The 22,089-nt window shown below is 23.5% G+C and overlaps 5 protein-coding genes across 5 annotated transcripts; 2 read left to right on the forward strand and 3 right to left on the reverse strand. All coding sequences in view use genetic code 6, as the record gives it.

Annotated features, from left to right (window-relative positions):
• Positions 1 to 1,296: 1,296 nt before the first annotated feature.
• On the reverse strand, positions 1,297 to 7,738 carry TTHERM_01113080 (endo-1,4-beta-xylanase xylA, putative; the record flags this gene model as incomplete). Its single annotated transcript, XM_001025942.2, has 2 exons — positions 5,014 to 7,738; positions 1,297 to 4,868 (listed from the first exon to the last, which is right to left on the reverse strand). The coding sequence occupies exons 1-2, from the start codon at positions 7,409 to 7,411 to the stop codon at positions 1,297 to 1,299; spliced, it is 5,970 nt and encodes a 1,989-aa protein (XP_001025942.1). The 5' UTR covers positions 7,412 to 7,738.
• A 1,835-nt stretch (positions 7,739 to 9,573) lies between these two features.
• Positions 9,574 to 11,148, reverse strand: TTHERM_01113100 (receptor of activated kinase C 1A, component of 40S small ribosomal subunit; the record flags this gene model as incomplete). The annotated part of the gene is made up of 3 exons (XM_001025944.1): positions 9,574 to 9,689; positions 9,778 to 10,201; positions 10,657 to 11,148. The coding sequence occupies 3 exons, from the start codon at positions 11,146 to 11,148 to the stop codon at positions 9,574 to 9,576; spliced, it is 1,032 nt and encodes a 343-aa protein (XP_001025944.1).
• Positions 11,149 to 12,010: 862 nt separating this feature from the next.
• Positions 12,011 to 14,096, forward strand: TTHERM_01113110 (DHHC zinc finger protein; the record flags this gene model as incomplete). The annotated part of the gene is made up of 8 exons (XM_001025945.3): positions 12,011 to 12,170; positions 12,312 to 12,408; positions 12,471 to 12,579; positions 12,679 to 13,081; positions 13,147 to 13,351; positions 13,407 to 13,531; positions 13,590 to 13,838; positions 13,891 to 14,096. 8 exons carry the CDS (start codon positions 12,011 to 12,013, stop codon positions 14,094 to 14,096), a joined length of 1,554 nt encoding a protein of 517 aa, XP_001025945.3.
• Positions 14,097 to 14,672: 576 nt separating this feature from the next.
• Positions 14,673 to 16,628, forward strand: TTHERM_001113119 (DHHC zinc finger protein; the record flags this gene model as incomplete). Its single annotated transcript, XM_012800549.1, has 7 exons — positions 14,673 to 14,812; positions 14,873 to 15,164; positions 15,316 to 15,447; positions 15,549 to 15,761; positions 15,821 to 16,090; positions 16,141 to 16,243; positions 16,294 to 16,628. Exons 1-7 carry the CDS (start codon positions 14,730 to 14,732, stop codon positions 16,626 to 16,628), a joined length of 1,428 nt encoding a protein of 475 aa, XP_012656003.1. The 5' UTR covers positions 14,673 to 14,729.
• Positions 16,629 to 17,418: 790 nt separating this feature from the next.
• On the reverse strand, positions 17,419 to 21,695 carry TTHERM_01113120 (cyclic nucleotide-binding domain protein; the record flags this gene model as incomplete). Its single annotated transcript, XM_001025946.2, has 8 exons — positions 17,419 to 19,146; positions 19,300 to 19,419; positions 19,474 to 19,584; positions 19,639 to 19,835; positions 19,888 to 20,010; positions 20,097 to 20,825; positions 21,096 to 21,288; positions 21,372 to 21,695. The coding sequence occupies 8 exons, from the start codon at positions 21,693 to 21,695 to the stop codon at positions 17,419 to 17,421; spliced, it is 3,525 nt and encodes a 1,174-aa protein (XP_001025946.2).
• Between the last annotated feature and the right edge of the window lie 394 nt (positions 21,696 to 22,089).

Raw genomic sequence — 22,089 nt, forward strand, 5'->3', positions numbered from 1 at the left:
ATTATTAATGTTATTATTTAAAATAAAATCCCATTAATAAATATCTGATATTACTCATTTATTCTTCCTTCAATTTGATTTATGCAATCTATAAATTAAAATTCAGTCATACTTTCTCTAAATTTCATATAAATAAAATGGATAAAATATTTTCTTGAAAAATAAATTAAATGATATTTCCCACAAATTTCATTAACTTCAACTTGACTTAAACTTTTTACTAAAATCGCTAGTTCGCTAAATAATAAATGTAATTCAAAAAAGATAAAAATTAAAAAATTAGATAGTAACTTGATTAAATATGGGTTATCTTCAAAAAGAAATATTTCATTTAATTTATTAAATTTAAAAGACATTTTAGTTTATTTTTAATCAAAATTATTGTAACATTATGAAATAAAAAGCATTTTATTTTTTAGTTTTAAATAATATCTAAGCAAATATAAAAAATAAATTGTAAACTTAAAGTTTTAATATTTCTTTTAAAGAAATTTGATAATATTAAAATAAATTTTCAAAAAGTAGTATTTCATTAACTATAAGAAGGTATTTTATTACATTTATATTTTAAATGATAATATCAATAAATAAAAAGCATTTTATTATGTAGTTTTTAAAACACACAAATGATAAATTTATATTTTGAATGTATCATTTATTTATTTATTGAAAAAAATGAAAAAACTAAAGAAAATTTAAAAAATAAATAATTCAGTTCAAGAATATTTTATTTTGTAGTTTTAATTAAAATTCTATGTAATTAGTATTTTAATAAATAAATACACAAAATAAATTAATTTAAATATATCTTTTTACTAATTGAAAAATTTGATAAAATTTTAAGAAACTTTCAAGATTTATTTCATTTGCTTGATATATTTAAAAAATATTTTAAAATATTAATATTTTATATGTTAAATATAATAAATAATAATCATTTTATTTTGTCTTTTAATTAACATACTATCTAATAAAAAAGTATTTAACTCAATAAACAAAATAATAAAATTATATTTTAATTATTTTCTTTATTTATTCAAAAAATTAAAATTTTTTCTTTATTTATTTAATTTTGTAAAAATTTAATAACTTTTAATAAAAATAAATTGTTTTTAAAATGAAATTAAAATAAAATAAAAACTCTAAATTATTAAAATATAATTAATCTTTACACTTTGTTTCTTATTATAAATTACTTTAAAATAAAACTCCATAAATTAAAATATTTAATATAAATAATGAGTTTAATATTTTTATTTTTAAATTAAAATTTATTGATTTATTAAATACATTTCTTCAGCCAAAACTTTAATTAGCAAAGCTTATGCCTGCTTATTAGTCTTCTTCCTATTGTAATTAATTCTCTTCATTCTATTATTCTTAATTTTAATATTAGATAGGTTCATATTCATCAATTCTTTTTTCATCATTCTAATAAACTAAACCACAACCACCTTCAAAAGAAATATTTATCTAATTGTCTCCTGAAAAGCTTTGTCTATTGTTATTCTAACTTAATAATTAGTTTTATTACACTTGATTAATATCTGGGATTTATGAAAAAGAAGAGTTGGTAAACTAAACATGTGCTGCTTAATCTTCTTATTCTTCTTCTTCTTCATTTTTGTAGTTGTTGTTAAAACTATTATTAAACTAATTGAAATTAGAGCTTTCTTTTAAAAGATTATTTTCGTTTGATTGTATTTAAGATTGTTTTTTGTTAAAACTATCATTCATATTTGGACTATTACAACCACTGGCTGTTTTAAAACAATAACTAGATTTACTACTTACACTGATTATTTCTTCATTTTGAGATTTTAATCTTTAATTTTGTTCAACTACATTTTATACATTCATCATGTTGCTATTAAAATCAGATTATGAAAAGATTTGCTCGTTGTTAGATTACTGGCCGAAACAACATTCTTTGAAACTATTATCTATATTCTAAGAGTTAGCTTCAGCTTCATTGGATCCTCCAAAATGAGCAAATCCTGTATTAAAACTATCATTCTGATTAAATGGATTATTACTGCATTTATTTGATTAGCAATCTTCTTGGTCAGTTGAGAATAGTCTATTCTAGTATCTCTAATTAGGTTAGTTTTCTTTTTGATTTGTTAAAGTTTAGTTTTAGGAATTAGTTGGTGTAGCTTGAGTAAAGGCTTCACTTTGTTTATGTACTTATTAGTTTTAGAATTCATGTTTGATATTTTCCTCTTAGTTTTCTACAGTTTATAAATTTGAAAAAGATCCTTAAATCCCAAAATTAAAATGATTTTCTATAAATTTATTTTATTCGCTATTGTTGACATTGAGATTTTAATCATAATTGTGTTTAGTAAAATCTAAACTCTACTATTGTATTTATTTCGGCCAAGAATGATCGGAAAGTTAAATATCTTTATTTGAAAGATTTTAGACATGCTGATTTGAGCTTTTCTTAGAAATTTACTTTAAAAGCTTAGTACTGTCGTTAAGTGGATCATTCTCTTAATCTCCATTATTTGGGCTTTAGTTATGATTTCCTTTTTGTTGATCTTTATTGCTATGCATTTTTTAGCTGCTTTATAAGCTCTTAGATCCATACATCTCTACTTAAATAGAATTATAATTTAAATATTTTTTATTAAGAGAATTTATCTAATATTTTCTTTTTAATAATTCTAATGAATTATCTTTATTTCCTGTGAAGTCTGCTGATTCTTCTAAGTCTTTGTGAGATTAAAATAAACAATTTTCCTATTTATTTGTTGGAGTTTCAGCTGATAATCCAAAATGTTTTTAAGGGAATACTGGAAGAGAAAGCCTTACTTATTGTTAATTTGAACATGAATTAGCAAATCCTTCTTAAGCATAATATGCCCCATTAAATGGCTATAAGCTTGGATGCTAAAGGTAATTATTGTTTTTAATCAAACGCTTTGGTGAAGAGCTATTTATTGAGTGGCTGCTATGATTAGCTACTGAAGGAGAAGATACATAATTATTTACTACATTAATCTTATTGTTGTTGTTGTTTTAAAATGATTACAAAGTTTTACCACTATTCTTAGGAGTAGTTTAGTACATTTGAGGATTTTAGAGAATATCTTAAATTTAATTTTTAAGTAAATCAATGAATTCATTTTTTTCATTTACTTCTTATTTTTAACTTTCTATTAAATTTTCAGATTCTTTAAGCAAATTTTAAAGAGCTTACAATTAATTATCCTTCTCTTTTAGGATTTAATTTAATTCGGAAATCCGAATGTTGGACTCTTTTATTGATTACGCTTACTAGATAGAGTTTTGTTTGTATCTATCTAAAATAATTTCAGTCTTTTTTTAGATGGATTTAAATTCTAGATTAGGATTGTATTAAAATTTATTTTATGAAAAACTGATATTGTTTTCGTTTTCAATTAGATTTGCTTATAAATTGTTTTTACTATTTGAATTCTATAGTTGACACTCGCTTTATGAATATAAAGATTACCTGCTCTTAATTTGAACTAATGACGAATTAAGAGAAGATACTTCAGCTCCATTATGACGTGAGTTGTTATTTTATTAGTTATCTTTTTGAAAAGCTTCTTTAAGTTTTTCTATTACTTGCTCTCCTTATCTTAAAACCTAACTTTTTAGCTAATTGAAAGGATTAATACAAACAAATTAGCTATTAATTTAGGTGATTGGTTAAGTTATCTACTCAACATTATAGTTTTAACCTACAAGAGGAGGAGATGTCTCAGCACTAGCTGCGTACAGTTTAATCTATGGAATCTCGCTCGTTTACATTTTAAGTTAATTCTTAATATTATAAGATAAAGCCATCGAAGGAATTTCTTCTAGTTTTTAATCTGATTAGGGATAATCTTTGGTCAGCTACTTTTATGTAGACTCATTTACTTAAGATAAGTTATTAAACTACTCTGTATTACTCTTTTAATGAGAATTTGAGTTGCTAGCAAGAACATTATCTTAAGCAGTAGCTTTTTCCAAAAAGTGTTTTTTATTATCCTTAATAAAGAGATTGTTGAACAAAGCTTAAAAATATTTTCCTTTATCTTAAATAGTCGCATTGCTGTTTAATTAATCTTCGTTAATTGATTTCGATTGGTTGATAGAATTTCCTATTTGCTAATTTTAGTTTTATAAATTTGGAGAGATGGGTGATGCAAACGCATTCTATGAAAGAACAACATGTTTATTAGATAATTGTTTAGAATTAGACATATTTTATGAAGAATTCTTGTTTTATATTGATTAATAGCTGTTCACCTCCTATATACTGCTCATATTTTTTTCTTAGTGTTTATTCTATCCTGTTAGCGAGCTATAGTTTGTTATGTTTTTAGGACTAATATAAGGAATGATCTCATCATTTTAATTTTTAAGATCCCAAAGATAACAACTACCTTCTGTAGAGGCAAAAACTTTTTTAAAAGTTTAATTTCCTTCAGGTAAAGAACTCTTTTTTTCATGGTGATTTTCTGCTTCTGAGTTTTAATTTTACTAAGAAACGTGGCTTTCTCTTTGCTTAGAGGAGCTATCTTTATTTGTATTTGCTAAATATTAAGAAGTTTGTATTTAATTTAATCCTGGCTATTCGAATAACTAATGCTCTTCATTCTTGTTGGTTTATTTATTTATGTACTTCATGATATTACTACTCAATAAATTATGATTAACAGAATTTGTTATTGAGCCTGAAGATTTTTATAAGGCAGATAAAGCTAGTTGTCCTTATGTTGATTAATTTAAAGCAGAGTTACTCATCAATATTTGAGGATAACCCTAACTATTTGAGTGTGGAGTTGACTATTCTCCCTTTCTCTTATTCTTTTATTAGCCATAATCATTTTTTTTAGAAACTCTATCCTCTAATTAAATTATAAAAATATAATTTATAAATATATTTTTTTTAAATTCTGAATAAAATAGCAAATATAATCATTTAACCTTTTACTTATTATTAAATAATTTGAATAGTAAAAAATAAACATTTTTAGAAAGAAAAAAATTTACTTTCTTTCATGAAATAAATTTAGTGCTTAGCTCCATCTTTACTTTGAACTGTTTAATGTTTATAGTGACCTTAATTAATTAATTTTCCTTGAGGAGTATTTGAATTAGAATTTATTTACTCTAACTGAGGTTACTAACTGCTTTTAGAGTTAATTTATGTGCTATTTACAAGTAAATTTATGGAGTGTTATAAAGTTTGTTAGTAATTTTGGATATCTTCTCTCTGAAGTGTATTTTATTAACTGTTTTTATTAGATTCCGAAAGACTATTTGTTTATTTATGTGTCTTCGATGAGCTTATTGGGGATATATTTGGCTAGTTAGGTTAACTGTTTTTTTCAGAAGACTCTCTTTTTTCATACTTCATCATGTCTTGCTAATTAATTTCTACCTTATTTATTATATCGTCTATGTTTTGAAGATTATTTTATTTACTTTATTAATTATTGATAACCTACTGATTATTTATATTCTAGTGAGTAGTTGCAGCTTTATTTGAATGAATAGGATCTGTAAGTGTATTTAGATTTTATTGTATTCTTTGTGTAATCGCTGTTAGAGTTTACTTTGATGAATTAGCTATTAAATGATTGTTAACATAACTATTAGATAATCCTTGGTTTGCCTGGTTATTAATATTTGAAATCATGTAATTGTTATTAGTATTATTAGATGTATTATTTAATTATTGTTAATTTGAATTTTAGTTATTTTAATGTAAGGTAATTCCATGTTAAGAGCTGGATAAATTAGTTTAAAGAGTAGAATTCTATTATTATTTTTTACTAAAGCTACCTCTGTAATTGTTATTTATTTAATTAAATTCATTATTTTTTTTATTTCTATTTTTACTAGTTTCAGGAATTGTTGTTGACACTTTTTTTAGTGGCTACTTATTTCCCACAGCTTTTTGAACTTGATGGACTGCAGTTTCTTATTATCTATTATGGGTATCTAATGACTCGCTTTATCCCCTAAACTTTTCTACACTATGGCTAGTTTGATGTTTTGTCATATTTATTTCTTACTTTTGGCTTGCTTATGTCTAAGTAGAAGGAGTCATAGTGTTAGTGATTTTTGTCTAAGTATTTATTAAATTATTTAACTATTCAGAAGCAATAGCACTGTTATGGGCATTATTTTATTGTTACATCAACATTATCTTACTGGCTTAGATTTATTACACATGCTATTAATACTAATTTTGTTGTTAATTTATTTATTGTTAAGCTGGTACATTTTATGAAACTATTTATCCAGCCATTTATTAGGACCTTAATAAATTTTTTTCGCTTCCATTCCTATTGTTACTCGTCATTCCTGCAAGGATATTCATATTTTATTCATGAATCATTTAATGATTTTAAGAATTTGAATTATATTCATTTTCTATTTATTTGAGGGATTTTGGTCGTTTAGACTGACTTAAAGCGTTTTTATTAGTATCTTTTACTGAACTCTAACTTGATCCTAAAGCATTTGTTTAAAGCTACTAAGAACTCTAGAGTTTGCTCCTCATTAATTTATCCTAGACTAAATTTGAAAATGTTCTAGGAGATATAGCATTTGACTATATATTTTAATTTGTGGTAGAATGTGTGCCATATCCTGTGTGGATGTTATGTACATTTTAACTATGAGGTTGTGTAGTAAATTATTAATTTTTTTATTGCTGCTATGAAGACAACTATATTTTTACTTTATTCATTAGCTATTGCTTTTAGGAAGTAGCACTACCTATACTGCTAAAATTAGAGCTAGGTATATTTGTATTATTGAATGAGCTTTGGCTCAATTGCACATTATTTAATGTTGCTTGTTTATTGTTATGTATATTTGCGGGGCTATGATTAAAATCTTAATTACTATTAGAGTGTTGGCTTCCACCTCCATCAAATTATCTAGCATCACTAGAAAGCTATCTTGGATTACTGGAGACTGATGTTTATCCATTTCTTATTAATTTCAATGTTCCTGAGGAGTATCTAGTAGATAATATATCAGTTAGTTTATAGTTATTATTGCTATTATTCATATTAGATTAAGCAGTTGAGCTATTAACTTGACTGGTATTTTTCTAGCTACTCTCTATATTTATAGGAATATTTTAAATAGAATTTATTGCTGTCCCAATATTTGCTGAATTTTAAAAAGCTGAATTTATACTATTCTAATTTTAAGAAGAATATAAAATACTTGAAACTTATACTGAATTTGTCATTGCTGTTTAGCTTTAATGAATTGCATTAATAGAATTTATTTAGGGACTCATAAATCCTGAATGCAAATGTGAATTTGTTCTCCCTAGCAATTAAGAGTAGTAATTAGAAGATTAATTTTTTTTAGGAGATGGCACTGAATGATCTAGAGAATTTTTATTATTAGATTTACTGCTCATGCTTATTAGTTTTTTATGATGTTTGTAATTTTTTATGCTTGATTTTAAAGTTGGTATTAAAGATTTTTTTATTAAGTTAATACTGCTTCTAAGCTATGGTTCACTAAAGCTTAGCAAAATCAATGTTTATACACTAAACCTCCTTTTGACTTTCTTGTATAAATAATTAGTATATTTTTAGTTATCTTCTATAACTTGTTCGTGCTAGTATATTATTCCTATTTATAATGCGCTTGCTTATAATGCTATAATGTGATGACTGGTTTCTTTATATTTCTTTTTTAATTTTAACGAAAAAAAAGATTGGAATTTATTATAAGTAACTAATATAAATGAAATTGTCATAAAATTTGTATAATCAATCTATATATATTAAACGCCTTATATTTAAATTAATTTTTTTGTTAGTTTTTTTATTTGCCTAAGCAGCTTAATAAGAAAATCTTAATATTGTATGAATATATTCTAAATATCATCAATGATTATTCTTAATAGACTTGAGAATAATTTAAATTTAATAAAAGTTCAGCCTTGTAACATTTTTATATAATTTAGGCAAACCAAATTCAATCAATAAATATTAATTTTTCAAATTATAGGCCAAATACTTCTCTCCAATAAAATATTCTTCTTTGGATTCATTTGAATATTTTTTTCTTGTAATATTTGATTACTTTTTTTATTTTTATTTATAAAAACAACTTAAAAGCTTGTAGATATCATTATTAATTTTAGTCAGTTCATTACATTCTATTAATTTATTTTTATTCAATTTAAATTAATTACTAATATTTATTGTGAAGAAATCTAACAAAAAGTATTTGTAAGAATTGATTCAATCAAATTATTCTCATTTTTTCAATAAATTATTATAACAAAAAATATTTATCTCATATGCTTAGCAATTAAATAAAGATAATCTAAACGAGCCTAATAAGTTTAGATTTGTTGATAGGATTATCAATATTTATTAAATAAATGTTTCTTGTAAAATTCTAAATTCAAAAGTTTTAGCAACAAAAATAATCTTAAAGTTGAGATATACATTTCATAAAAAATTAGAACAAATTTAATTATATTATTTTTATGAAAATGTAAATAATTTTAAATTATTTAATTAAATTTTGTTTTTCTTATTTTTAAAATAAAATTTTTATATTTAATATTTGAAAAATATTAAAATATTTACATTAAAATACTCTGATAATGGTCATTTTAACATATTTTAATTTAGTATTAAATACATATATTGTGACAATAAACTAGAATTAATAAAATATTTCTTCTCTTCTTCTTTATGACAAATATCTAACATTTATTTTAATTTAAAAATATAATTTTTATTATTAAAAAATTTTAAGTTTCTTTTGTTTTTTAAAGTTTACTTTTGTATTTTAAAATATTAATACTTTACTAAAAATAAAAATTTTTTTTGATGGATTTAATATTTAAACCTTGAAAATATTTTGTAATAGATATTTAAGATCTATTTAGATTTTTTAAAAATAAATAAATCATTAAAATAACCATTGAATTAAAATTAAATATATGTAGATAGATACTCATCATCTAACAAAATATTTAATTTAAATAAAGTATTTAAAAATTAAAGTCACATGTAAAAGCATGAAAAAAATAATTTATTTTCACAGAAAATCATCATAAATTTAATTGTAGCATTCTTAAGTAATTATTAAACAAATTTATTGTTTGATAATTAAATAAAAAAAGAATTCATATTTATTTAGCAACCTTTACGACCCGCTAATACATGAATGAATCAGAGGGAGATACTAGGAGCATGATATTGAATTAATGTGAAAATAAACAAAAATTAAAAGATATTCAGTCAAGAGTTAAAAGTTGTTGAATAAATAACAACTTTAAACTATATTTAATTTTAAAAAAGATTTTGGTGCTTTTTTAATTAATGAATTTTTTTCTAATTTAAATAATACATTAGATAAAAAAGCATAAATGTTTAGATGAATAGCATGCTCCTTCCTCCCTCGATTAGTGAGGGCAGTCGCTAGCGAAAAAGCCTTTCAGCTCCACAGGCACTAGCATTGCATTTTACCATTCATCAGAATACATATTACACATTTTTAGTTAAATAATTGATTAATGATTTTATTAAAGATTTTATCTTAAATTCAACCAACTCAGTTAGCAGAGGTTTCGAAAGAGAAAGTTCTGATGACACCATCGGTGAAACCAGCGAATAATTTCTTACCCAAAGCGTTCCAAGCCAAAGAGGTACATTGGGGATTCTTACCCTCTGTAAATTAATAAAAATTAAGTTAATAAATTATAATTGAATTTCTATAATAAATTAATTGAAAAGAAGAAAAAGAAGTTTATTTTACTTTGTCCTTCAGCCTTGGTGATGGGTTCAGCTTCAATGGTGCAGACGGGAGCCTTGGATTGAGTCATGAGGTTGAAGATCTTGACACCTTAGTCGGTACCGACGGCAACCCATTAGAGCTTGGGGTTGAAAGCGATTTGGTTGATGGTGGAACCAGCGTCGAATTCTCTTTGAGGATAGGTGAGGTTGAGGATATCCCAGATCAAGAGCTTCTTATCCTTACCACCGGTGGCGATGTACTTACCGTTGGGGGAGATGGATAAGTGGTTAACGTTGGATTCGTGAGCCTTGAAGGTGTATCTGATTTGGAAGTTGGTGTTCCAGACCTTCAATCTACCGTCCCAACCGACAGAGGCGAAGTAAGGAGCGAAGGGTTGAACCTTGTTGGCAGACTTCATGATGGGGGAGTATCTAACGCAGGAGACCTAATTTATATTAACAAAAAAGTAAGTAAAATATTAATTTACAAATTTATAATTTTTTTAAATGCCATAAAAAAGCTCAAAAGATCCTATAATTCTAAATTTTAAACTAAATCCATTATAAAAAGGAGCTAGGTATATCATTCTTCTAAAAATTGAGTTTCATTCTTAATTTGTGTGGTTTTTATATTATGGGAGCGAGCCTTAATTACTCGTAGTTGTATAACATTTTGAATTATTGCCAAAAATAAATATCATAAATTATATTTTAAAGCACTTATATGTAAATATTTTAATCCCTTTATGTAATTGTACTTAGAGTGTTACAATTTTCTATTAATCCCACATTTTTATGCTATTTAGACTTTTGTCAGAATCTAGCTAAATAATTTAGAATTATATCCGCAAATTTTGTTTTTTTTTCTGGCTCTATTATAATAATATGTAAATATTCTTACCCAGTCAGAGTGGTTTTCCTTTTCAGCAGAGGAGAACTTGCATTCACCGAGAATGTTCCAGAGCTTGATTTCTCTTTCGGCACCAGCGGAGAGAATTTGTCTGTTATCAGGGGAGAAGGCAACGGAGTAGACTTCAGATTGGTGACCAACGAATCTCTTGTAGGTGGTACCAGTTCTTAAATCCCACAATCTGAGGGTCTTATCCCAAGAAGAGGAGATGGCGAAGCAGTTTTCTTGAGAGAGGGCCAAGTCGGAGACGAAGTGGTTGTGACCAGTGAGGGCCTTGTGGGGGATACCGAAGTAACCGTTTTGTTCTTCTTCGTACAATTTCCAGATCATGACGGTCTTATCTCTGGAACCGGAGATCAAGACAGGGGAGTCTTCGTTTTCCTTTTGGGAGAAACCAGCGACGATGGAAGTGACCCAGTCAGAGTGACCTTCGAGGATACCTCTCTTGACAACTTGGATATCTAAAGATGAATTATCAGCCATTTTAATTTTTGTTTGTTTTTGTTTGCTTTTTCTAAATTTTTAATTTCCTGTGGATTAATTTATTATGACTTTGTAAATCAATACTTTTTAATACCTTTTATATTCTTTTTTCTTATGATCTTTAGTTCCTTTACATTCATATTTGATAGACTGTATTAACTCAACTATCGTATCTTAATTATTCCCATTAATTTTGTACTCTCTAACTTTGAATTTATAATGTCTTATCATTCATTCATTTACTAATTCAATAGCTTCTCTCCTTAGTATGTAGAAGAAATTTAAAAATATTTATATCAAAATAAATCATTTTATTTTACAAAATTATAACTAAAATAAATTTTATCTTCTTTAAAATTTTATTAATCAAGTGAATATTAAAAATAGAAAGGAAAATATATCATTTTAATAAGAAGGTTTGCCAATAATATATTTTTTTTTAAATAAATATAAATTTATTTTTTAAGAATGATTTTTCAAATTAATTGATAAAATAATTAACAAATTAAAAAAATTTTATGTTTATAAAAAAAATAATAAAAAAATAAATGAATAATTGATTAATTGAGTGATTTAAAACAATCTAAAAAAATTTTAAATCAATTTCAGCAACATTGTTTGCTTATTTGTAAATTTGAAAAATGAAAGAACCAGTTTAAATCCTAAATATGAATTTTCGCAGTCAATCATTCATTCATTTAATGATAAAATATAGTTACAAAATAATAAAGATTTATGTAGATTAAGTTCAAGATAGAATCTTAATATTAACATCAAATATATAAATTCAATAATTAACAATAAATATTTATTAGCAAATCAAAATTTTTCAAAATAATCATTCAATTCACAAGTTATCAAAATGAGCTCTAAAGATAAAGATAAAAAAAAATCAAGTAGCAGTAAGGACAAAAAGGAAAAGAGTGTAGACAAGTCTAAGCTAGATAAGTCTGAATCAAAGAAGAAAGATAAAGAAAAAAAGGATAAAGACAGTAAGAGCGTCAAGAGCAAAGATGAAAAATGTAATTTATTCAATATCAAATTTTTAATTAAAATGTTTAAAAGCAGCAAGTAAGTAAAAATTGTTATTTTATTGCTGAATTGTTGAATAACTTTGTTGCATTTAATATTTGCATAAGTTTAAATACCCTCTTTTTAAATAGCTGATATTTCTGAAATTGAAGGAGACATTATTGCATAACAAATTCCTGCTTAATAGTAATAACCAATTATAGCTTAATAGCCATAACCAGAATAAATGTAAATTATTCTTACTTAATTAATTTATCTAAAAGAGAAATCAATAATATATTATAAAACAGTGATACAAAAATTTGTGTGCATCATGGAACAGAGTTAGTATATTTTTGTGAAAGTTGTGAAGAACCAATATGTAGAAATTGTACTAAACTAGGTCCTCATAATAATTAAGTAAATATAGTTTTATTCTAAATAAATATTTATTTAAGAAATAAATTTCAAAATTTAATTAAGTGAAAATATGGGATTTTATAAAAATTTTTTTTAAAGCTTCATAGAATAAATACTTTAGAAGAAGCATTCAAATCAAGAGTAACTAAACTAAGAGAGGCTATTCAAGGTAATCTTTTGGAAAAAAGGGATCAGTTGCTTGCTCAAATCCATAGAATAGAATATAGAATAGAAGAAATTAAATATGTCAAAACCATCATAGAGCGTGATGCTAGGAATGAATACAGTGGTATTATTGAAAGACTTAAGAGTGCTGAAGGATAAAAGCTAGCAATATTGCAACATGAAATGGGAGAGCTCTAGAAAGATTTAGATCGCATTAATGATTTAGGACATACCTTTAGATAGTTTGTAAATAAACCAGAAGATCCTATAGATTTTCTAATAAGAGCAAGATCATTATATGAAAATATAGAATTTTTAGTTGCTAAACCTTTTAAAGGTATTCAAATAATTAATTATCTAAAAAAAACAAATAATTTTATATTCTTTTTACAATTAAAACAGTCAATATCGAGGTTTATCCTTATGATCTGCCTAGAGAATTAACTGACATGAGATTGTAGCTTCAAAAAGCTTCAGCTTAATAAGCTTTAATTGATTTTAAAAATGAAGTAATTTGGAAAATACTTGAAGAAAGAAAAGAATAAGAAGAAGAAGTTAAAGCAAAGATGGAGAAAGCAGCTTCTGAAGAAATAAATGAATGGGCAAAGTAAATTTTTTGGAAGCAAACTTTGACATAATTAATTAAATAATTTAAAAACTAGGTTAGTAGATAAATTTTCAAACGAATTAAAGAGGTATCAACTTATTTGCTACTATTGTGGTGTTGCTATGGATGATAAATCTATTAATAAAAAATGCTAGAGTAATTCTAGAATTCCAGAAAATTGTAACAAAATGATATGTTTATTTTTATATGTTTAATAATTAAAATTAATGAAATATAGTTGATGGTTACACAGTGAAAATACCAGATGCAAAATATAATGGAAATTTAAGACACTTTTTTGGAAAGCCTAAAGCTGATTATGTTGATTTAGTTAACACAGCAAAATCTTAAGGCTAGAAAAATTCAAGAGGAAAAATTCCTTTTATTCATTTTATTGAAGTTTAAATGAATCTGATTAAAAAATTATGTCAAGAAAGAGGAATAGACTTATCTAAAATATTTTAAGAACATGATAAATAAGGAAAAGGTATGTTTTTTAAATCAAATCTATATTCAAATAATTTTAACTATTCTAAAAGGTGTAATAAATTAGATTCAGTTTGCATATATTCTAAGTGAAATTATAGGCCTAAGTGCAAGTGACTCAGATTAGATAAGAAAATTCTTTGACCCATAAAGTAAAAACACTATTGAATATCAAGATATACTCAGAGTAATGGATGATACTTCTCTAGTCGAAAAAATTTACTTAGATGAAAATCAATAAAATCAAGAATAAGTATGAAAATATAAGAATTTTCTCTCTTGATTCTTATAATTTAAATTAAATTTATACATATAATATATAATTTATTGGTAAGTATGCACATAGATAACCGGCTAAATTAAGCATAATTTATAGATTAAAGACTTTAAATTGAAATATCTTCTTTAAATTTAGGATTTTATTACCTCAATAAAAAGATTTCAAAAAAAATTTTGTTTATCTTTTTCTGTGAATTCATTTTTAAAAATATTTTTTAATTTTTAAAATGAAAATTATCTAAAAATATTTTGTTATTATTTATTTATTTATTTATTAATTTAGATTTTATCGAAATTATAAATGATCTTCATTCGAATTTAAAAAAAAGTATGCCTTATAATTATATAAATCTTGTTGTTTTCTTTGTTTGACTAGCAAATAAATAGTTTAAAGAAAATTCAGATATTTATTAATGTTAACAAAATTAAATTATTTATAAAATTAAAAGTAAATTTATTATCGGATTTAATTATTAATTAATTAATTCATTATTTAACAATTTCTAAAAAATTTGTGTTTTAATTTTTTTCATAGAATTAATTACAAATAATTATTAATTAATCAAATTTTTTTGATAATTTAATCAATTTAAAAAATAGAGAAAATTATAAAATGTCTTCTGGATATTAATAGCTCTAAAGCTTAGACGAATCTTCAGTTCACATTCCTATTTAGCAAGAAAAAACATAGGAATTGTAATTAAAATATCGCTTTTTCTAAATAAACAAAGTTAAACACATAAAATATTTTAAAAGGTCAACTTTTATAGGTAAGGAATAGCATTCACATGGTAGTCATAATCACGATCATGGTCATGATCATTCTCACTCTCATTCACATGGAGGTCATACCCATAGTCATGGTGGAAGACCTTGCAATTCTAGCCATGGAGTTGCTTAAGCAGCTGTCCCATAAGCTTAAGGTGGAAAGTGTGGTCATAATCATGCACCTGGATAATCTTGCAGAACAAAATCTAACTCCTAAAAATATTTCATTAGATTTTTTACAATGTTTATGCCATGCAACTGTATAGTCTTAGAATATTTCGTAAAATTTTAGTTTATTTTATCATTTTTTGAAATTTTTTAAAACTGTAAAAAGATCAAATGAAAAATTATAAAAATTTATTATTTCAATGATTTGAATCATGTTATTTAATTGATGCTAAAGTAGTTATTATATTTTAAATTCTAAATAGTGGTTGAATGACACTTTGAAAGGCAATGATTTTGAATACTAAAGCTCAACAGCTTTTATGCTTGTGATTTTGTTTTTGTGCTTCGTTACTTATTACTAATGTATATCGATCAATAATAATCCTACTAAAAGAGTATTTTGCATATTTTTTTATTTATTTTTGAAGAGAAATTTCAATTAAATTATGTAAAACTCATTAGATTAAATCTTTTATTCAAATTAAACATAAAATAGCAACCTCCTCCTTGTGATCCCAGTTTAGTAGACCCCTTATACAGAAACGATTCTGTATGTAAAGAGTGCAATGCTTGGAAACCTATGAGAGCTAAGCATTGCAGAACATGTGGTGGTTGCTAATTAAGAATGGATCACCACTGCCCCTGGATTACAAATTGTGTTGGGTTGAGAAATAACAGATCATTTTATCTTTTCACTATATATATGGCTGTAATAATTTATTTGAAGATTATAATGAGAAAATAATTTATTTTTTATTTAAAATTAAGGCAGGTGCAGTTTAATATTGCTATAGAACTTTAATTTATTTCCAATATTTAAATGCTTTGGATAATTTTTGGATAAATAGCTCATTCTTTTATCTTTATTGGTTAGCCACTACTGTTATCTTAATTCCTATAACTATTATGCTTGTAGGCTTGACAGTATTCCATTCAATGCTTCTTGTTAATAATGCTACTACCCTTGATATTATGGGAGGTTTATCTTTGAGCTTACCATTTTCTCCTCAACAATCACTTCCATAGAATAAGAGATCAGTAAAAATTATAATTTAACTAATTAGACTTAATAATTTTAAAAATAATAGGTCAATCTCTTTAACAGAGGTCTTATATCAAATGTAAGAGATTTCTTTAGTGGTGATATCTTTTTATTCTGGTGGCCTTTTACAACCTATACACCTAACGACGGTAATTTTGGAAATTAAAGTATTATATTAATCGTTAATTAAATTACATAGGTACATCTTATGAGATGGCTCCTCCTTGCTCTTTCAATGAGATTTAAAATATAGTCTAAAAATAAATTGTTAATGAAGATGGAATTGACCTAAATTAATTAGTCACTGATTTTGATAGAAGAATAGAAGCTGAAAAAGAGCGTTTGAAAGAATGCAATCTCCAAGTAGACAACAAAATCTTTGAATTATGGAAAGATTTACAAGCTTAAAAGGAAGAACAATAGAAAAAAGAAGCTTTGATTTAGTTAAAGTAACAACAATAATAATAATAATAAAATTAAGGCTAAGCTTCTGAAGCTGTTGTTTAAAATTAAAATGAAATTAATATTTTTTGATGACAACATTTATTGAGGTTTCAAAAAAAATGTGTATTCATTGTTTCAATAATTATAAATAAATAAGCAAATAAAAAAAAGATAAAAAATTTAACACTTTTATTTCTTCAACTCAATTCAAAAAATTTAAGTAGAAAAATTAATTTAAAATTTCTTAGCAAGTAAAAATAGATATTTTAATTAATTAATTAATGAGTTTAATTTATTAATTTATTCAAAAATAAAACCAAAACAAATTTTAAAAGCTAAGTTTTATGTATGATTATTTAAAAGTGTAGTTCTTAAACTATTTAAAATGTCATATAATTGATTTATAGTAATTAATTTTGAATAGTATAATTAAAATTTTATCTATTTTTAAATTAGACATATAATATTTTTATGGATTTTAATAGTCCCAAATCTACTAATAAAAAAATACATATCCATTTTAGTTAAAGTTTACATTTTCATATTTTCATGCAATTTATTCAGATGATATTTTAACTTTTTAAATATTTTTTGTAATATTTTCTATATTAATTAATTGAAAGTATAAATAAACAAGTAAAATAATACTTCATAGCTATTTTTCATAAATATCAAATGATCAATTTATCAGAAATATTAATTAAAGTTAATATAAACAAGTTTGTTGTCAATCCTTTTATAATGATCACAGAAGTTAAATAAATAAGTTATTAAATTTTGTAAATGACTAAATAATTTATCAGAATTAATAAATGAAGTGAGACCTTTAAATAAGGAATGAAACTGATTTATTTAAAATTGAAATTAAAATAATTTAAATTCAACTATTAGTATTATTTGATAGTTTTTTTGCTATTTTTTCAGCGTATTTACTGGGATTTAAAATAAAATCATAATATTTACTAAATCTCCACTTTTCATTTTTTTTCTTTGATTTATTATAAACCTCTTAATTTTTTTGCATATTTGAAAAAAACACATTCAAAATCTCAGATTTATTAAGCTTTGATTTTTGGTTTACTTTTTATTAAAGGCTTTCAAAGAATTAGAATTGCTGATGCTTTCTTTTTAATTAATGATAGTGGCCAAATATCAACTTATTTTGCTTATCTTGATAAGTCTCTTCTGTAATTATTTTCTTATTCTCTTCTTTTTACCTTAATAAACTTTCTAATTCTTATTTTTTTCTTTCAAACAACTCGTAATTCTTATCTTCCTAAGTTAAATTTCTATCTAAATTTAGCAAATCAATATTATTTTTTTGAATTGGTTTTTCTTCTTTCGATATGCTCAAAAATTAATTTCTTCTTTTTTGGTTATTAAAATCGTTAATGAATAATTTTATATGACTTTAGTAAAAATTTTAGTTCTCTTTTATTGGTTAAGTTTAAATTTTTTAAGTTGTATTGTTTAATGATTAGGATTTTCTATTTTTTGTGGTATCAATTTTACATCTTTAATAAATATTTTATATAAACTAAGTTTCATTTAAATTTATATCTTAGCTATTTGATTGAAAAGATTACTACTTTTATTTCAATTATAATAGCGGATGCTAATTAAATAGAGTGGTCATTGAATTTTATCCAGTTTGTACTTAATCAATAGTAATCTAAGATGAATTTAAAGAAAAATAATTTTTTTAGGATTTTAATTACTTGATATTTTTTTTATAATTAGGTTAAATAAAAAACATTTAATTAAGATCCATTTCTTATTTTTTAATTGTTTAATTTTCATTTTAATTCTGGTTATTTGCCTTCTCCATATTATTAAGTTGATTAGGAAATTAATCTTTATAATAAGATTTTTCATAGAATTAAGATTGTTCGATAATTTAATCTTAATCAGTGGGTTAATCATTGAATTACAAAATGAAATTGTCTTATTATTTTTAGTGGTTAAAGCTGTTGTTGAAACCATATCCACTCATAGAAAGTGCAGTACTGTTCTCTTTTGGAGAACTTTCATACCTCTCATTATTTTATTAAATAGATACATGAAAGCTTTTCTAGCTTATAGATTTTTCTAAAGGTGGAAATTTCTAATTTTTTTCATTCAAATTGTATTAAAATGGCTAAAATTGGTTAAAATTATAGTGAGTACTTTGATTTTTACTGTAAAAAATTTGATTTTAACATTTAGGAGAGTTGAGAACATCTGTGAAGCAACTAATGCTCCTATAATTAACATGATCCTTTATATCTTATTAAGATTCTTAAATATTTTTATAAGTTCCTTCTAAATTTTTACGATTTTCAAATATTTAGTTTAGCTTTGTTGTATAAAAATTATCTGCTTTATTTTAATCTGACTTTTTAAACACTGATACTTAAGGTTATGATGATATAAGTAGATCATTAAGCTATTTTTTCAAAGATAATATTTTTTTATTAGTAGGCTCTGCCATTATATAGCTTTTAAACTGTTAGCAAATTTGATTCTATTTCACTTCTTAAAATTCATTAAAATTTTCGTTAATCTAAATTTATTTCTTAAACCTCTCTGAAACAACTTTGCTATATGAATAAACTTTTCTATAAAATTCCTAATTTGAAATAATTTAAAAAATTAGTATTTTTTTTTTTGAATAAATTAATCAATTAAAAGATTGATTTAAGCTAAAAATAAATTACTATTATAAAAATAATAAATATTTTATTTAAAATTTTAGAATATAATAAATATAAAATAATTTTACATTTGAGTTCATTACAATAAGAATTCCTAAACTGCTTTCACATTATATTGAATATTTTCTTGAAACTCTAAGCAGTATTTCCTCAAATCCAAAAACAAAACCTGCACTTACAATTGCAATCTTTTATTTTTTAAGTAAAATATATATAATGAAAATATAAATCATTAAATTTACTTTCATTAGCTTATTTTACTTGACTTGCTATTTACAAAAGCTAAAAGGAAATTATTATTCGTTATCTTTATTAGTTAGCTCTTTTTGATGAATGCATTAATTTTTAAACAACTAGTTTAAAAAATTTCATAAAATAAAAAACAAATTGAATAATAAATTTATTACTGAAAATTCTCCTTCTTTAACAATGTAAAAAGCATCTGATTCTTACCCTTACTTGAAAACTATTTAACCCCTTTAGTACTCTTTAATGTAAGAATTGTAATAGATTTATTTCATAAAATTATCTTCAAGGCCACTGAATAAAGCAATTTTAGAAAAAAAATTTATATTGTGCTATATTTTTTATGTTTCTTTGTCCTCTATGTTAATTAAAATCCATAAGTATTTACAAAACAAAGTAATTTATTTTACTCAGCACATTTAAAAAATCTTGTTTCACTATAAATACTAAATAGGTAAGCTCTTTAGCTTTAATTGTAGCTGCTCTCGGAGTATTTTTGCCTTTGAGAAGAGATAACTCACCAAAAGAATCTCCTACAAATAAAAAAATTTTATTTGATAAAAAAAATATAAATTAAAAACACATTTGATTAAATAAAATATTTATTATTTTTTAATACCTTTTTTAAGGACTTTAATTTCTCTTTATATAAAAACCGTTTCGTTTGAGTTTGAGGAGGAAAATTTTACTCCATCATTATTAAACTCGTTTTGTTACTAATTATCCTTATTTTACTAAACAGATTTTGATAGACCAGAAGTTTTGGTGTCTTTCGAGAGTATTTATTTTGATGTGTTATTGTGTCTTAAATCTTATATTTACTTATTCTAAGGTAATGGCTATGATAAAATTAGTGGGGAAGATTAAATGTTTAATTAATTAATTTTTTAAGATCTGTTAGCTGAAATTATTTTTGAAGAAATTTTCTAAAATTAAGCTAACTTAGACTAAGGAACACTAGTCTATCTCTCTCTAATGTGTTAAGGACTCTAGCTTTTTTATTTCTAAAGAGATTGATTTTAATCACTTTAAGAGTCCTTTATTACTGAATCTTACTATAACTAGTTTAGCTAACTAAAGCCTTATGGATCTTATTAGTTTTTTAATATGCCTGACTTTTTCTTTTCTAAATAATGGTTAGGACTTACTTCTTTCAAATTCGAATTTTTTTAAAATTTATTGTTTTATGAAGACTAATCAAGCTTTTAATTTACTTTGCTTTAATTTAATACTTTTTTTCTTAAATCAGCTTGAGGAACATCAGCTTCATCCATAGCCTACTCATAAGAACTCACTAAAACTGATACAGATCCTTGGATAATTATATAAAATTCCTCTCCAATATCACCTTAAAATTATATAAAACGATTTGTTAAATTAAGTAAAGGAAATAAATAAGCAAGCAAGCAATAATTAATCAGAGTTTTTAGCTTAAAATTAAAAATGATTTAAATAAACTAAAAAAACAAACATTAATTATTTAAATTTTATTATTTTTATTGATAAAATATGATATGAAGCAATTGATTGGTTGATTTATTAAAGCTGATTCATGAAACAATTAAAATTTTTTAGAAAAAAAATGTTAAATAAAATGTTAAACCTTTAATTAATTTACCTTACTAAAACAATATTTAGCCTGTTTATATTTCTTTAAATCTTAAATATTAACAGCATTAATAGACTGTTTAAATTCCATGATTTTTTTCCAAATCCTCAAAAAATCTAACTCTTTTTAAATTTTTATATAATTATTTGCTTTCTACAATTGACCTATTAGAAGGATCCTTATTTACAATTTGCATGAATCTCTTTTTATATAAGTATTATTTTATTAGGGTTAGATTTTAAAATATTTTATTCATTTGTATATTAAACAATTAATTATTCTTACCTAAAAAGACTTTTCTTCATTTAATGTTTCTTAAATTGCAATCTATGGTTCAATATTTACTTCCGACTCTAACTAAATTTGCTAGTTTACTTCACTAGCAGCATTCTTTTTATAACTTGAGAAATTTTTTTCTTATTAATACTATGTTTAGCTAGCTTTTTAATTAAGTTGATCAATTATTCTAAAAGATGAGTGTCTAGCAGTTTTTTAAGATTTTATTTTTATCTATCCATCTGATGATACTTCCTTATCAAAAGAAGTGTCCTAATCTTATTCTGCAGATAAAATACTTAAACTTTTCCTGAAATGTGAAGGAGTACTCATTTATAATAAAAATTTCTACTTTTCTATTTAAATTAAAGTACCCTTTAATCTAAAGTAAAATGTTTTCTATTAATCCCTTTTATACTAATTTATTTTTTTCAAAATCAGATAAAGTAGAAGTAAATAAATGAGCTTATATTTTCTAATGAATCAATTAATCTTAAAAGAGGATTATTAAATTTCAAAATTAATTTTATAATAAATTAACATAAATACAAATCAATATTATTTGAGATACTCTTTATCAATTTTTAAATGAAAATTTAGCACTTGAAAATAAATATTGCAAAAAAAAATTTTTATCTTTACTTGAATTTAAATGATTCGTACATAGCTTTATTTCAATTAAAAATTACAGTTTTTACTTGAAATAAATTTTGAAAATAAAATAATT

The sequence above is a fragment of the Tetrahymena thermophila genome (assembly GCF_000189635.1).
Source record: "Tetrahymena thermophila SB210 genomic scaffold scf_8254095, whole genome shotgun sequence".
Lineage (NCBI taxonomy): Eukaryota > Ciliophora > Oligohymenophorea > Hymenostomatida > Tetrahymenidae > Tetrahymena > Tetrahymena thermophila.